The following is a 16,375-nucleotide window of genomic DNA, read 5'->3' on the forward strand; positions in this document are numbered from 1 at the left end:
CACTGTCCGCATGTACAGTTCATTGCCTCGGTCAAGGACAAGATCCAGTTCAGCACTTGTCACCTGCTTGATTTCATGGAGAAAGGTTAGAAATGTGGCACAATTTACAGAACATTGAATATTTCTGGATTCGCCGTATTTCGTGTGGGCCTGGCTGTAAGATGCCAACACATACGTTACTAAATCATGTTGGATAGGCGTTGTTACCTCCACAGGTGTGTCATGCACCAACGCTGCAACAGCTGAACTTGTCTGAAGACAATGGGATAAAACCTGGCTCTCAGCTGCTTCACATGAATGCGCTGTCATGTCACAGAGAAGTTTCTCATCTCTCATCGGTGAGGTGTCAACATTGCGTCTCTGACGCGAGGTGCCATTTGATATGCCATGATAATTTCTGCGTGTCTTACGCATGCTTTCATTTGCTCTACAATGATCATGTGTGCCATGATCATCTTTGCGTATCTCACGCAATGCTCCATTTTTCATACCAAGGGCTCTACCAATGCCGTTGTCCGAATTTGCATCAAGATGTGCAGCAGTGACAGAGAAATCTACTAAAGCTGCAACAGGTGCCTGGGACTCAGCATTTTTATCACGCTGTTCCCAGCGCATCTTTGTAGCCTGAGATCTCTTGCCCTTTTTTGGCATTTTATCAGTTGTTTGACCAAGGGCTGTACCAATGCCGTTGTCCGAATTTGCATCAAGATGTGCAGCAGTGACAGAGAAATCTACTAAAGCTGCAACAGGTGCCTGTGACTCAGCATTTTTATCACACTGTTCCCAGCGCAACTTTGTAGCTTGAGATCTCTTGCCCTTTTTTGGCATTTTCTTTCAGTGGATCAATGGACCAATGGATTTAGAAGGAAAGTAGGAAGAGACAACAGAAAGAGCAGCGACAAGAGGGGATTGTGGGTCTGCAACAGGTCGTCAACCACAGGTGATCTGGCCTTCTGCAAAAAAAAAACAAAACATTTTTTTAGGTGCTACAACTTTCCAATTTGTCTCCTGTGCCAAAGGTACATCGTACTTGTTCAGACATCAAAAATCATTGAAAAAACAAAAAAAAAAGTAAATAAAAATCTTGTGTTGCCATTTCAATTTGTGTACCACAGTAATGTTTTTAAGAGTGCCTGGCATCAAAAATTTTGAAAAGCACTTGTGGAAAAAACATTGAATACAAACTATAGAGCATTGCAATTTAATAGTCTGAATTGTAATTTTACAACATTAGTTCACTGGTAATGACATCAAATCCAAGTTACTGGTTTGGAGGGCATTAAATGATCATGCTTCATACCATGCTAGAACAGAACTATTGAGGGGTTTCCTCAGTTGAGTGTTGTAAGTAATAATGTGGCAAAGTTGCTGTCATGAATGTAAAAACAATTCAAATTTAAAGCAACTGTAGTCGCTGCCAATGTGTTACGATGTTGCTATTTTTTCCACACATAAAATCATTATAGTGTACAACAACAGCCAGGTGATTGAGTTGATCATCCTTGGAGGTTGAGTTCCATTCTGGCTTCCACTTGTGCATTTTGTCGTTGTCTCATTAGGCAAGACACTTTACCCTCGTTGCTCCAGTGGGTTACAGCAGCACCTTGCATGGCAGCAGCAGCAACAGCGGCCCATTGTTGTACGTATGCTTAACTGAAAGTGACCTCACGTAAAGCGCATTGTAACACATATGTAGGCAATACTACCAAAAGATGTTGCTATTTTTTCTACACATAAAATCATTACAGTATAAAACAACAGCGCAGGTGACTGAGTTGATCATTCTTTGAGGGTGAGTTCCATTCTGGCACCCACTTGTGCACTCTGTCGTTGTCTCCTTGGGCAAGACACTTTACCCTAGTTGCTCCAGTGGATCACAGCAGCACCTTGCATGACAGCAGCGGCAGCAACAGCAGCCCATTGGTGTATGTATGCTTAACTGAAAGTGACTTCACGTAAAGCGCAATACTACCAAATTTGTGTAAATGTCACAACTGTAACAGGCCAAGGTTTAAACACATTAAGAACAATTCATAGATCTTAAATAATTTTAGGTTTTGATTGCATTAAACACCAGACTAAATGGATACGAATGGATATACCGTATTGGCCCGAATATAAGACGGTGTTTTTTGCATTAAAGTAAGAATGAAAACCTGGGGGACGTCTTATAACTGCGGCCTAAAAAAAAAAAAAAAAAAAAAAAAAAAAAAAAAAAAAAACTGCGGCCTAGACATATACCCATTCACGACGCTGGATGGCGCCAGTCATCAATGAATCGAATGCTGAACTTCAGTTACAGTTAGACTTCACTTTGATAATTAATGCAGTTATTGCAATTTTGTTTTATCACAATATTTTTTTCTTATTTATATTTCAAAAACCAGAATCCATTCATTTATGAATTTGATTGGACTTTAGTTTACATATTTAAATGTTTAAATGTTCACATATTAAGTTTTGAATGCGAAATTAAATGCCTTTTCTCTCAAATATATTGTTATAATTTGTTTCAGATGTATTGTAATTATTTTCTGTATAAAAATTAATTTGGTGTTCAAAAAGTCTTTTTTCAAACTTGAGTCTTGAAAAAGGGGGGGTCGTCTTATATTCGGGCCAATACGGTATATACAAATTACAAAAAACTTTTACTTGCTGGAAACATTTGTTACAGTTATGACTGTTATGGCTGTGGCATCCACGAGAATGGCCTATTGAGTTACTTAACTATGTTGGAATACAATTAATAAAAAGACAACATTCACAACAATCGTACCATTTGAGTTGTAATAAAATGTCAAGTTATTTTTCTGTCAGACTATGAAGATAATGAGGGGAGAATATTAAGTACATTTATTAAAAATCACACTTCACATTCTGAATTAATAAACACTTAAAACATTTACATTTTTAAACAGCTTTCAACCCATTTTCACAAACACATTAAAATAAGTGCGTTTCATTCAAACAAAATGAATTATACAGCATGCCAAAATAAGCACATACCATTAACTAGCTGCATATTTAGCATTCACAATGTGCCAGTATCTGCTACTTTAGCCACTGGCGAGTAGCGCTGGCCTACTACTAATCGTTAATTAGCAAGGTTATGCTAGCTTAGTCAGGTGCGAGTAGCGCTAGCCTCGTGCTACTCGTTAATTAGCATGTAATTTACACAACGATAAGATAAGCCTTATACAATATTATTCAACACTTCTTGAACTCTGACTGGTTTCCATGAATTCTCGAACAAGACATAGTTTATCAAAATGACATCGTTTTAAGACGTTGGATCATTGAATGACGTTAAATGGCTAACGTGCTTTTCATCACGTTATGCAAGCACAATAACTCTAAAATAATGACGTTTATATTGATAATCATTGCACTAGCTGACAGCAAAACACTTCACGCTCATACATTTTACATACATACAATTTATGGGGGATAAAACCCACACATACAGAAGAAAAAAGCTTATAAAATACACGATGCCTATTTTTGAACACTTACCTCGAACGGGAAAAAACCAGTCTGAATCCAACAGCCACGTGTGTCGTAATGGCAATTCGACCCCAGATGCGTTCAAGTGACATCGGAAACTTAACAATTTGTTCCTCACTAAAATCTTAACGCTAGCTCGACATTGCTGGCTCCTCAAATTCAGTTGATAAAGCTGTTAAAAAAAGAGATAAAAAGAAAAAAAGGTTATGTTGAGGTGCTGGCGAAAGTGAAACGGAAGTTATGTGGAGGATTTTACTGAAAACACGAATGCAACACATAAGCATTATAACACATTTTGTAAATTAAAAACATGAATGTAAAAGTGAAACTAAAAATGGAAATAAAACGATACATACAGGCGTTGCCTCTATATATTTTACAAGCATCAAAAATGCAGGTAGACTCGCAGGTGTGTTTTTCTCTCCATGATGAGTTCGCTCGCCCGGATATTTCGTCGTCTTATTCTGACTTGTGAACATTTCAAGTCCATCTGGATAACTCTGTGTTATTATTGCTGCCTTTGATGCGGGAGGTCGTAGGTTCGAGCCTTCGTCGATTCTACGTTAGCTTTTCTTAATACCTCTACCGCAGAATGGGCGGTGATTTTATATAGAGATCACACACAATTGCTAATAGTGGATGGATAGCTCAGTGTGAATATCACTGATTTAAAGACGGTAGGATGGTGGTTCAAACCCCGGTCAGTGTCAAGCGAGTCCTTCTTTATGCGTATACCTCAGAGTGGGCGGAGAAATAACTACCATGACAACACATGCCAACGTCCAACGATCGGACGGCGCTGACTTCCAACGTGGGACAGTGAAGTGACGTCAAAAGAGCGGATGCCGCCGACGTCAAAAGTTTGGACAACGATGACGTCCAAAGTGCTGACGCCACCCACGTCCCACTAGCGCACGGCACCGACGTCAAAAGAGCGGATAAGGCCGACGTACAACGATCGAAAGGCGCTGACGTCAAAAGTTTGGATGACTTTGACGTCCATCGAGCGGACGGCGCTAACTTCCAACGTGGGACAGTGAAGTGACAACGTCTAAAGAGCGGATGGCGCCGACGTCAAAAGTTTGGACGACGTTGACGTCCAACAAGCGGACGGGGCGGACGTCCCACGAGCGCACGGCGCCGACGTCAAAGCGGATGAAGCCGACGTTCAACAAGCAGACGGCGCCGACGTCCAACGAGCGGACGGTGACGACATCAAAAGTGCAGACGGCGCCGACGTCCAACGAGCGGACGGTGACGACATCAAAAGTGCAGACGGCGCCGACGTCCAACGAGCGGACGGTGACGACATCCAAAGAGCAAACGGCGCCGACGTCCAACGTCAAAAGAGCGGATGACACCGGTCCAACGAGGGGACGTCCCCGACATCCAAAGTGCTGACGCGGCCCACGTCCAACGAGCGGACGTCCCACGAGCGCACGGCACCGACGTCAAAAGAGCGGATAAGGCCGACGTCCAACGATCGGACGACTCCGACGTCAAAAGTTTGGATGACTTTGACATCAATCGAGCGGACAGGGACGACGTCGCCAACGTCCAACGAGCGGACGTTGCCGACGTCCATCGAGCGGACGGCGCGGACGTCCAACGAGCGGACAGTGACGTCAAAAGTGCAGACGGCGCCGTCCGACGTCCAACAAGCGGATGGTGACGACGTCCAACGAGCAAACGGCGCCAACGTCCAATGAGCGGACGTCCCCGATGTGGTTGGACGTGGCCGACGTCAAAACTTTGGACGACTTTGACGTCCATCGAGCGGACGGGGCCGACGTCCAACGAGCGGTCGGCCCCTTCAATGGAATTGGGGAATTTTGGGGGACATGTCCTATTGATATCTGGTCATTTCCTGTTGATTTGGGGATTTTGAAAACGAATGGGAACAAATCTGGACGTCCATGGACGTCAATGGAAGCACCCCCTATAAGCATCAACGGAGTTGCGGACGTTTGGGAGACATTTACTATTGATATCTGGTCAGTTTCTGTTGATTTGGGGAAATTTTGTTTTTTCCCCATTGAAAATGAATGGGAATCATTTTGGACGTCCATGGCCGTCAATGGCATTGACATCCATATAGTCATTTGAATCCAGGTACATTAAAATGAATGGGAATCATTTTGGACGTCCATGGACGTCAATGGCGGCACCCTTCATAATTGTTAATGGAACATAAGTGCATTGGCATCAATAGAATGAACAATCATTAAGAAATGCCATTGGAAATGAATGGGAAGTTTGGACGTCCCTGGACGTCAATGGCATCACCCTCCATAAGCAGCAATGCAATCGGGCACATTTGGGGGAAACGTCCTATTGATATCTAGTCATTTTCTGTTGATTTGGGGGAAAAAAAAAAATTCCCATTGAAAATGAATGGGAAAATTTTTGGACGTCCATGGACGTCAATGGTATAAACTTACATAAGCGTGAATGGAATCCAAGTACATTGGCATCAATAGAATGAACAAACATGAAGAAATGCCTTTGGAAATGAATGGGAAGTTTGGACGTCCATGGACGTCAATGGCATCACCCCCCATAAGCGGCAATGCAATCGGGGACATTTGGGGGACACGTCCTAATGATATCTAGTCATTTTCTGTTGATTTGGGGAAAAAAAAAAAAATTCCCATTGAAAATGAATGGGAAAAATTTTGGACGTCCATGGACGTCAATGGTATCAACTTACATAAGCGTCAATGGAATCCAAGTACATTGGCATCAATAGAATGAACAAACATGAAGAAATGCCATTGGAAATGAATGGGAAGTTTGGACGTCCGTGGACGTCAATGGCATCACCCTCCATAAGCAGCAATGCAATCGGGCACATTTGGGGGAAACGTCCTATTGATATCTAGTCATTTTCTGTTGATTTGGGGAAAAAAAAAAAATTCCCATTGAAAATGAATGGGAAAAATTTTGGACGTCCATGGACGTCAATGGTATAAACTTACATAAGCGTCAATGGAATCCAAGTACATTGGCATCAAAAGAATGAACAAACATGAAGAAATGCCATTGGTATTTAATGGGAAGTTTGGACGTCCATGGACGTCAATGGCATCACCCCCCATAAGCGGCAATGCAATCGGGGACATTTGGGGGACACGTCCTAATGATATCTAGTCATTTTCTGTTGATTTGGGGAAAAAAAAAAAAATTCCCATTGAAAATGAATGGGAAAAATTTTGGACGTCCATGGACGTCAATGGTATCAACTTACATAAGCGTCAATGGAATCCAAGTACATTGGCATCAATAGAATGAACAAACATGAAGAAATGCCATTGGAAATGAATGGGAAGTTTGGACGTCCGTGGACGTCAATGGCATCACCCTCCATAAGCAGCAATGCAATCGGGCACATTTGGGGGAAACGTCCTATTGATATCTAGTCATTTTCTGTTGATTTGGGGAAAAAAAAAAAAATTCCCATTGAAAATGAATGGGAAAAATTTTGGACGTCCATGGACGTCAATGGTATAAACTTACATAAGCGTCAATGGAATCCAAGTACATTGGCATCAAAAGAATGAACAAACATGAAGAAATGCCATTGGAAATGAATGGGAAGTTTGGACGTCCCTGGACGTCAATGGCATCACCCTCCATAAGCAGCAATGCAATCGGGGACATTTGGGGGACAGGTCCTATTGATATCTAGTCATTTTCTGTTGATTTGGGGAAAAAAAAAAATTTCCCATTGAAAATGAATGGGTAAAATTTTGGACGTCCATGGACGTCAAATGCAGCACCCCCCATAAGCGTCAATGGAATTGGGGACGTTTGGGATATACGTCCTATTGATATCTGGTCATTTTCTGTTGATTTGGAGAAATTTAGTTTTTTCCCCATTGAAAATGAATGGGAAAAATTTTGGACGTCCATGTAAGTCAATGGCGGCACCCTTCATAAGCGTCAATGGAATTGGGGAAGTTTGGGGGACACGTCCTATTGATATCTGGTCATTTTCTGTTGATTTGGGGTAATTTTGTTTTTTCCCCATTGAAAATGAATGGGAAAAATTTTGGACGTCCATGGCAGACAATGGCATCGACATCCATATAGTCAATAGAATCCAAGTACATTGGCATCAGTAGATTCGACATGCATGGCCGTCAATGGCATCAATGCAATGTAAATTCCATTGGAAATCCCATTGGAAGTGAATGGGACTTTTCCCATTCGAAATGAATGGGATAGTTTTTGGCAAATTTCCGAGGAAGCGTAATTTTTTTCCAAATTCTGTATACAACTTTTATGCCCCTCACCGTCCCGGAATTTTTGATGCCCAAATTATGTGATTTGGTCAAAAATTGTAGGACTAGATACATTTTGAAACTTTTTTTTTTTTCACGGAAAATTGCCGTTTACGGACGAACGGAAAAATTTTCGGGGCCATTTGTAAAGTTTCCTGTGTCACGCGAAAATTCTGGTCGTGCCGATACTTGAACGGTGCCGATCGGTCTAACGGTTCGGGCTTTGAAGCGCGCGTTTTTTTTCCATTCAAAATGAATAGGAAAGTTTTTGGCAAATTTCCGGGGAACCGTAAATTTTTGCCAAATTCTGTATACAACTTTTATGCCCCTCACCGTCCCGGAATTTTTGATGCCCAAATTATGTGATTTGGTCAAAAATTGTAGGACTAGATACATTTTGAAACTTTTTTTATTTTTCGGAAAATTGCCGTTTACGGGCGAACGGAAAATTTTTCGTGGCGGTTTGAAAAATTCCCATCGTCACGCGAAAAATCCGGTCGTGCCGATACTTCAACGGTGCCGATCGGTGCTACGGTTTGGGCTGTGCGTTGGCTCAAAAAAACGCGGAGAATTATTGAATAATAATAATAATAATAATAAAGTTGCACAATAACAATACCTTGTTCTTTCTTTCAGAAAGACCAAGGTAATGATAGTTTTTAACTAAAGCCACTCTTGGCCAATCACAGACCAGTTGTGACAACCATGGTGCTCAGTTGCGTCACATAAACTGAACCGCGGCCCATTTTCTTTGAAAGCCGGACAAATAGTCTGGCTTATGGGTTGTGCCGAACACATTACTTAAAAGGCTGAGTGTCCGTCCGAAAACCGGGACAGGTGGTAACTCTAGATACAGAAAATGAGGACTTTGATGGATTTGTGGATTAAGATTGATATGCGTCTTTTGTTAAATTATTTAATAAAATGCAATTGAACTCAGTTTTGCTCCTCTGCCTTAAAAGAAAAAAAAAAGAAAAGAAAAGAAAACGCTAGTTAGCATGCTAGCGTATGTTTTTCATGCACCCAATAATGCAGTGCGCCTTGTGTGTGTGTTTAGTACAAAAATATTACCCGAAAATGAACCTGCGCCTTTTAATACAGTGCACCCTATGGTCGCGAAAATACGGTGTTTTTTTTCCTCAAGGTTTTGGTCAGTTGTATCTTGTTTACCGATTTAGGTACAGAAGAGTGTCATAGCTACCAGTACCAACTTAGCGGGCAAAAAGGATTCAGTATTTTTGAATGCAAGAAGGTATCCTATGTCCACTGATGGGGTTTTGTGTTTTTTTTCTCTTTTGGGGATTCAGATCAGGGGCTGTTGTAACTCTTTGCCAACTGTGAGCTTTTGAAACCCTTTGTGACATTTGTTGTGATTAATAGCTATATAACTAAATGTAACTTGACATAATATTCATAGTCAAACATTTCATAGTTATGCATGGTTTTAGGGGAAGAACAGATATTGGACACCAAATTTGAACTGTTGTAATTTCTCAATATATTTTTATTCATCCAAATCAGGTTGTTGGCCCCACCTTGGTGACCACCAAGATTGTCGTGATGACCGCTGCAAGGTGAAGAATATCCAGAATGGGACGTACTACTTCTGCTGTTGCGGCAGTGACATGTGCAATGTCAACTTCACAGAGGATTTCCCACCTCCGAGCCCCACTACTGCACAGCCCATCTGTACGTGCAAGCACACTGATGCACACTCATGCTACATATACATTGGAAAATACAACTCAACTTTTTTTTCTATAATTCTATCAAACAGTTGGAGTGAGCTTACACCTGCATTTGTTTTAATGTTTCTGGTTTACACTTGATAATAGACCCATATATTACTTGTGCATTGAAGTTACTAGGTCCCGAGTTAATTTATCTGAGCTCTCGGGCTGAAGCGTTTGTTCAATGCACTTCATATCTCTTGCTTTTGCTGTGTGCTCTTGTTTGGTGTCAAAATACTGTGAAAGCTCTTAAAATGAGAGCACCACTGCCACCCACTGAGTGGTTGTGCAATTACACTTTACTAGTATGTCAAAATGCTCCCCGAGGTCGCATGCAAGGCATTGCTTTGCGCCCCACTATTTGAGAACGACTGGATTAGGTTAATGGCCCTGCTGGGTCATATCCACTGGAGCGCCTACTTTTTAAGCTGGTGTTAAGGAGCTCCGCCTCGCCTCCATGGAGACATCAACCCTGCATCCTCGGCACACAACATCGTAAACATTCTCATTTTTGTATAATTGTATAATATAGTTAGCAATAGTGAATCTAATTTCGTGACACAATAATAAACCATTAAGCAAAGCACTCTTAACAATGTTGAAATGATAAATGTTTTTGAAATAATGTGCTTGCACAGTGAATAAAAGTAATTCAAGATCACCTTTAATCGTTTATAAGTGTTCTGGCTGTTCTTTGGAAGGTAGTCAAGTAAAGGAAGCGCATGTACTCTCAATTGTTCCTTCCTCAAGGTTTAGCAGTTACTTAAATGCAGTATGTATTGTGTGTGTAGTGGTGCGCAGGTGGCGGAACACACATACAGGCACACCCATTACCGTTGATGTTGCGACTCCACATTCCTCGGAATTCAAGGCATCTATATTATCAGTCTGTCTGCGAGTGACTTTGCTGACTGATCGTAGCAGGCAGGTGACAAGACAAACATGGAAGGAAGGAAAGAAGAAAAAGTCATGATTTCAAGATAATGGATTGAAATATTATATTCGCTCCATTACCACTATTGAGGCGGCAAAATTGGCTAACTGCGATCTCGAGCCAAAATTATTGATGACATCCAATGATTTCCATTTACTTTGTGGCTGTGGGATAATTTTTAGTACAGTAGTTCTCTACTTAATGGTTGGCTGACTAAAAAAATATAAACGTATGTCAGCTAGAACATGAGACAATTATATTTGCCTGGTATACCAGACTCACCGCTGTTCCAGCTATTGAGTCTGGCCACCATTCACGCGGATTCAATTTCCAGGGCGGAGCAAGCCACAGCAAACAGACAGCGGAGTGGACCAATCAGCAACGGGCAGACGTGATGTTAGCAAAATGACGAGGGCAGGACGAGGGACTTGCGCGCGGAAGTAAACATACGAAGAGAGCGGAGTTTATTCAACAAGGCTAGCGCGAGACAGACTGTTGTCAATGACACGCGTCGATGTGTTTTTGGTAATTTAAAACAGAATTTACCGCAGATTGGAACATATTCTCGGTTATCCCGTTCGCCATCCGTGTTGTTGTGGAGACTACTTTCGGCGCACAAGAGTGACGTTGCTCCTGAAGAACACGTCACGCAAATAAACGAATCTGATTTGTCGATTGATTTTGTACCTGCTCGAAAGGCCGTTAATGGGATGGTTCCCAGACTATTTCTCTCAGTGTTTGAAAAATACAGGGAGAATAGTCTGGCAGAGCAAGGCAACAATTATATAGCTTGCGATTTCCAGTTTTTCCATTTGTATTGTAGAGCATTGATACTGTACAGTAGCTATAAAAGACCCTTTTCACGCCACACTTTTTTGGGGCCAATTTGCCATGTGTAATTACACTGCTCTAATTCTTAACTTCTAAACAGATAGTATTACCCTCGAAAACTGATTTTAATTAGTCTTGGTCATGTTTTGGACTTGATGGTTGCATCTGGAACAGAGTGTCTTGATTACAAGGGTACGATGAAATCTCAAAACATTCAAGACATCCTGGAGCAGAATGTGCTCCTCTGCATCAGAGAGCTTGGTTTCAGTCACAGGTCACGGACCCTCCATCTTGATCAGAGTTGTCAAACTCATTTTGGTTTTGTGAGGCCCACATTCATGGCAACTTGATCTAATAATTTATGAAGAATGCGTTTTCTCCTCCTTTTTTCCAAATAAGTTCATAAAAATAATATATAAAATATTCACATAAATGAATTTTCACATTGAAATAATGATTTTGTTGTGAATATATAATTAACAAAACTTTAATATTTTAACCATGCTTTGAATGAATTAGTAGTTTATTGTACATATTTAATTTTTTTAAGTACTGTCAGTAGCAAAATCGCGTCGTAAATGAATTTGGAGCCAGTCCAAATTAGCTAGTGTAGGATTAATTTGATCAAACGTTCTCATACTGGTCAAAAGCCTTTTTTTGCAGGCTGTTTAAACTGGACTAGACATGGGAAGACCAGAGTACAATACTGTACATACAATAGCCAAGGTGAGACATGACGAACGCGTGAATTATCGTCTTTGTGTTACTAGTGAATAAGATGGGTTTTATCTTCGCTGTATTGCAGGGATAGAAAAATGCAGTTTTAGTAATATTCCTAATATGTGCCTGAAAAGAAAGCGCTGGGTCGGAAATAATGCCTAGATTTTATCCTCAAAGAGACATACGTTTTTTGTAGGGTTTTTAATTTTTTTTTTTTAAACCTTGGATGACATTTTACCTGGCTCGCGCAACAATTAATGTTGAAAATGCCCAGAATGTCATTTTTCAAGTTACTTTAGTTGGTCCATTTGGGGCTTCTTTGCAGATATGTGGTTTGAAATAGACCTGAATGGATCTAATTTGAATACTCTTTGCTCTGATTGAACATCAGTGTAGTCTGTGGGAATCTCGTGGACTTCAGCAATGTGTGAGGTGACTTTGACGCATCATCGAGATGCAGACTAAAAAGTTCTTCAACGACACGAAGCATCAATATTTCGCTTGCATGCAGAGAGGCGTTTTTCAGTCAGATTTTTGCTATGACTTCCCGTTTCTAAAATGCTTAGATGTTCCTTTAATATTTCTGCTTCAGCCCCTTGCAACCAAGTATAAGGCACAGCATAGTGAATGGTTAGTTGCCCAATACATTTTTATTGGCTCAGTTTAAAGGGAATGAGGAGACTGTGTTTAGCCGCACTGTGCATCTCAAATGTGAAGAAACGCTATACAAGTGAAAGCCCATTTACCATTTTACTAATAGCTTTCCCATAAACCACATTTTATATGATTCACTTGTGAAAACACAAATACTTTCAGCATGTTTTGGCCGTTTGTTTTGTCATTTATTTTTTATCTGTTGTCCTTGCAGACCCTCACACTCTGAGTTACGAAGAGACAATAATAATTGCCCTGGCAACAGTCTCTGTGCTGGCTGTCGTCGCGGTAGCTGCTTTCTTTGGTTATCGCATGATGCCTGGTGAGTTTCCATGGTGCTCAGCTGAGAGGAAGAACAGACCATATTCAGTTGGGAAGTCTGTTATATGATGGGGTCACAATCATTGAAATGAACGGAATCAGTGATGACCTTATTTGAAAAGATTTCTTTATATTTACACACTCAGCCCCCTCTCCTTTATTTTACAGGAGATCGTAAGCAAGGTCTTCACAATCTGAACATGATGGAGGCTGCTGGCTCAGAGAGCTCTTTGGACCTAGATAATCTTAAACTACTTGAGGTATGTTCAAATCAAAATATAATAGGTACAATTTTTCTTCCCTGAAGAAATTATATTACTTATTCCACCCTAAGTAGGTCAGTACCGTATACAGTACAAGGCAGCACAACTCTAGCACTCACTGCAACAGTACTGCAGAAGTTGAAAATGTATACATTTACTTTGTATTGTCAAATCAGTCACATACATGCATACAAGCAATGTAGTTACAATTGCTGTTTCAATGTGACTCATCATCCAAATGCGGCAGCACGCATCATGTGACTGTTTCAAAAAAACATGATATTGTAAGAATCTTGATAAGTCAATTCAGCTCATGTGGGGGTGTGAGAATGCTATGTCTTCGTACGGTGATTTGTAAGCCAAGCGTTTCTTTGAAACAGTCTTCTTGATGACTTTCTCTACATGCACCAGTTTAAAATTCTGAAAAGCATGATAGGAGAATGCTCATTTTTGCTTAATGATCATTAGAGATGTCCCAATCAGGTTTTTTGGCCTGGAGTCAGAGTTATTTTATTTGTAACCGATACCATGTCATCAGCCAATATTTCTGATATAGATACAAACTTATGACTAATTCGACATTTCTTAAGATTAGACTGTAAAAATAGATAATTGAAAGTGGATGTGTCGACAGAGATGTATTTTACTCACATAACTGAAGCAACTACTTTTATTTTTTTTATTCTTCTCCTCTGTTTCATATTTTTTAAGAAACACAAGGCATAGACTTTATAATATATTGACGGGACATGTGGCGCAGGGCCGATTCATTAGGGGTCCTATTTAAAAAAAAACAACAACTTAAAATTCAACTATTTTCAAAACCAAAGCTGCTACAGACCTAAAACCAAAACAGGCACCTACATTAGGCATATTTGAGCCACCATAAACAACGGCATCAAGAAATTCAAAGTTTTTCCCTAATAAAATCCCGATTATTTTTTATGTAAGTATAACAAAACTTAAAATGACTATAAAATTCTCATATTTTACACTAGATGCACAAAAATGACCAAATGTAGATATAATCACCTATATTTTCAGGATCAATAGCAATATTTAAAATATCATTAAGTTTTTGCCCAAAACAGCAATTTAATTTTTTTTTTTTTTTTTTGTGCAAATTTAACATAAGTTTTCAAGAGCTAATAAGTTACTCAATTTTCACATCAGAAACATAATACTTGAGGAAAGCATGCAGAATCAATTATAAATAATATTTGAATACATTTTAAATTCTTTATACAATCACAACTTATAATTTATTGAATTTCAATGTTACTATGGGTCATTGGGAGAGATGGCCCCTTGAGGACAGCCCAGCTCTCCCATGTCCACCAGTTCGACTAGGACGTCGAACATCGCGTAGGGCGTGTCACCCCTCTCGAGCTCCACGGCGAGTCTGCCTGATCGTCAGCCAGCTCCCTGTCAAGCTCGGCCAAGATCTCCTCCTCATCCTCTTTCTCCTCTGACTTGGCACGGTCCAGCTCGGCCTGCACATCCCCGGGGAAGAACCCGACGAGCTTTAGCAAGTGCAGGCGTTGGGCCGGTCTATTGCTGGCCATGAAGTTCTTTACGCTGGTCCAGTAATCTTGCAGCTCCTTCCCCATGGTGGTTAAAAGCACAAAAAAAAAAAAAACACACAAAAAAAGGCAGTTATCATTAATTTTTCCATAGATATTTGGAAGTAACAAAACAGAGCTTTTTAAGTTGAAAAATCTTGTGAATAAATGTGTAAATCCCAGAATGTTTTATAGATATGAATGTAAAACAGTCTAGATTGAAAAATAGCTAATTCAGATTGGGATCTCTCTATGGGTTTTTGGAATAAAGCCAGTGACACTATGTTGTTTGAAATCCGATCAGACATTCAAAGAGGCTGTTCAGGATTTATTTTTGGTTTACTTAAGAGAATGATGAGGATGGGTGTGTGTGGTTTTCTGCAATACATTATAATCATATGCAACATGTCAGTTATATAATACACACACGCATATACTGTATGCACATATCTACCTAAAATAACACGCTCAACATTAAATATAAATTAAAATATACTGCTCACATAATGCATATCGTGCTCATCGTGGACAATAATCAGCAAACACATTAAGCAGAAAATTAGAATAATAACTTAGATTGACAAATGAATTGGAAATAAAATCAACTTTTAGCCCCAACAATGTAGTCAAAGGGGCCAACGATTAGCGTTAGCAATTAGCACAGGGCGGCCAGAGGTTAGCTCGCGGTGGCTAGCGAATGCAACAGATTATTAGCTGAGGAACTGTCAAAAACCAACGTGTTTATACATTGTAAAGGCACACTTCAACACTACTCTCATTTACACACAACTTTCGGATGGTAGGGACGTGACTGTAGCTTCGGGAACAAACTACACTGATGTGAAGAGAAGAGAGAGTTACTCAAGCGAGCTTCCCTCTTCTTAAAGCGCCAGCATCGCAACAATTAAACTAAAGCACACACACACACGCAATGGGTTTTCCAACAAGATTCTTGGTTAAAAGCAAAACGGGCAGTTACGATTCATTTTCCGTAAATATTTCGACGTACAACGCTAGTGAAAAATCCAATATGGCAGCCATTCCAGCTAATTTTTCCCATTGTATTCACGTTTCAAAATGCATGCATGGTGCAAAAAATATAAATACCTTGAATCCTCGACCAAATCACTCTTGATACACTCGAGCCTGCTTGTAGGCTTAAGTTTCGTCCTGTTTCAACGTAAATCCAAGGTTAGAACGCAGTGTGTATTTGAGAATTGCTCACCCTGCCAGGGGCAGGGGGTGGTGTGGGGTTGGCCAGCCTCCTACTTGAAGGCATGGCGCACGGTCTGCTGGAAGTGTCATGTCAATATATTACTTACCACCTCTTGAAATCCCAAGTTTGCATAGCTCACATTTGGCAAGCGTAAGGTTATTATTATTTATTTCAAAATACAGCTGACATACTCACGCAACCAGTAGCCATTTCCTTGTTTGCCCGCGTGACGGCAGTCTGCTAATAGTGTCACTGTAGCAAAGCGATGTCATGCCACACACTTAGCTGTAGGAAGAAGAAACAGCAATACAGTATTGTTTGAGTTAAATCTTTGCGATAAAACTTATATCAACACAA

The 16,375-nt window shown here is 40.4% G+C and overlaps 1 protein-coding gene across 2 annotated transcripts in view; it reads left to right on the plus strand.

Annotated features, from left to right (window-relative positions):
• The window catches only part of LOC130907278 (bone morphogenetic protein receptor type-2-like), a 70,178-nt gene that overhangs the window by 42,635 nt on the left and 11,168 nt on the right, over positions 1-16,375 (plus strand). For both annotated transcript variants that reach the window (XM_057822173.1, XM_057822168.1), the window contains exons 3-5: positions 9,309-9,476; positions 12,871-12,978; positions 13,146-13,237. In XM_057822173.1, the coding sequence (XP_057678156.1) occupies positions 9,309-9,476; positions 12,871-12,978; positions 13,146-13,237 (368 nt within the window). The remainder of the gene's footprint in view (positions 1-9,308; positions 9,477-12,870; positions 12,979-13,145; positions 13,238-16,375) is intronic.

The sequence above is a fragment of the Corythoichthys intestinalis genome, chromosome 2 (assembly GCF_030265065.1).
Source record: "Corythoichthys intestinalis isolate RoL2023-P3 chromosome 2, ASM3026506v1, whole genome shotgun sequence".
NCBI classification, from domain to species: domain Eukaryota; kingdom Metazoa; phylum Chordata; class Actinopteri; order Syngnathiformes; family Syngnathidae; genus Corythoichthys; species Corythoichthys intestinalis.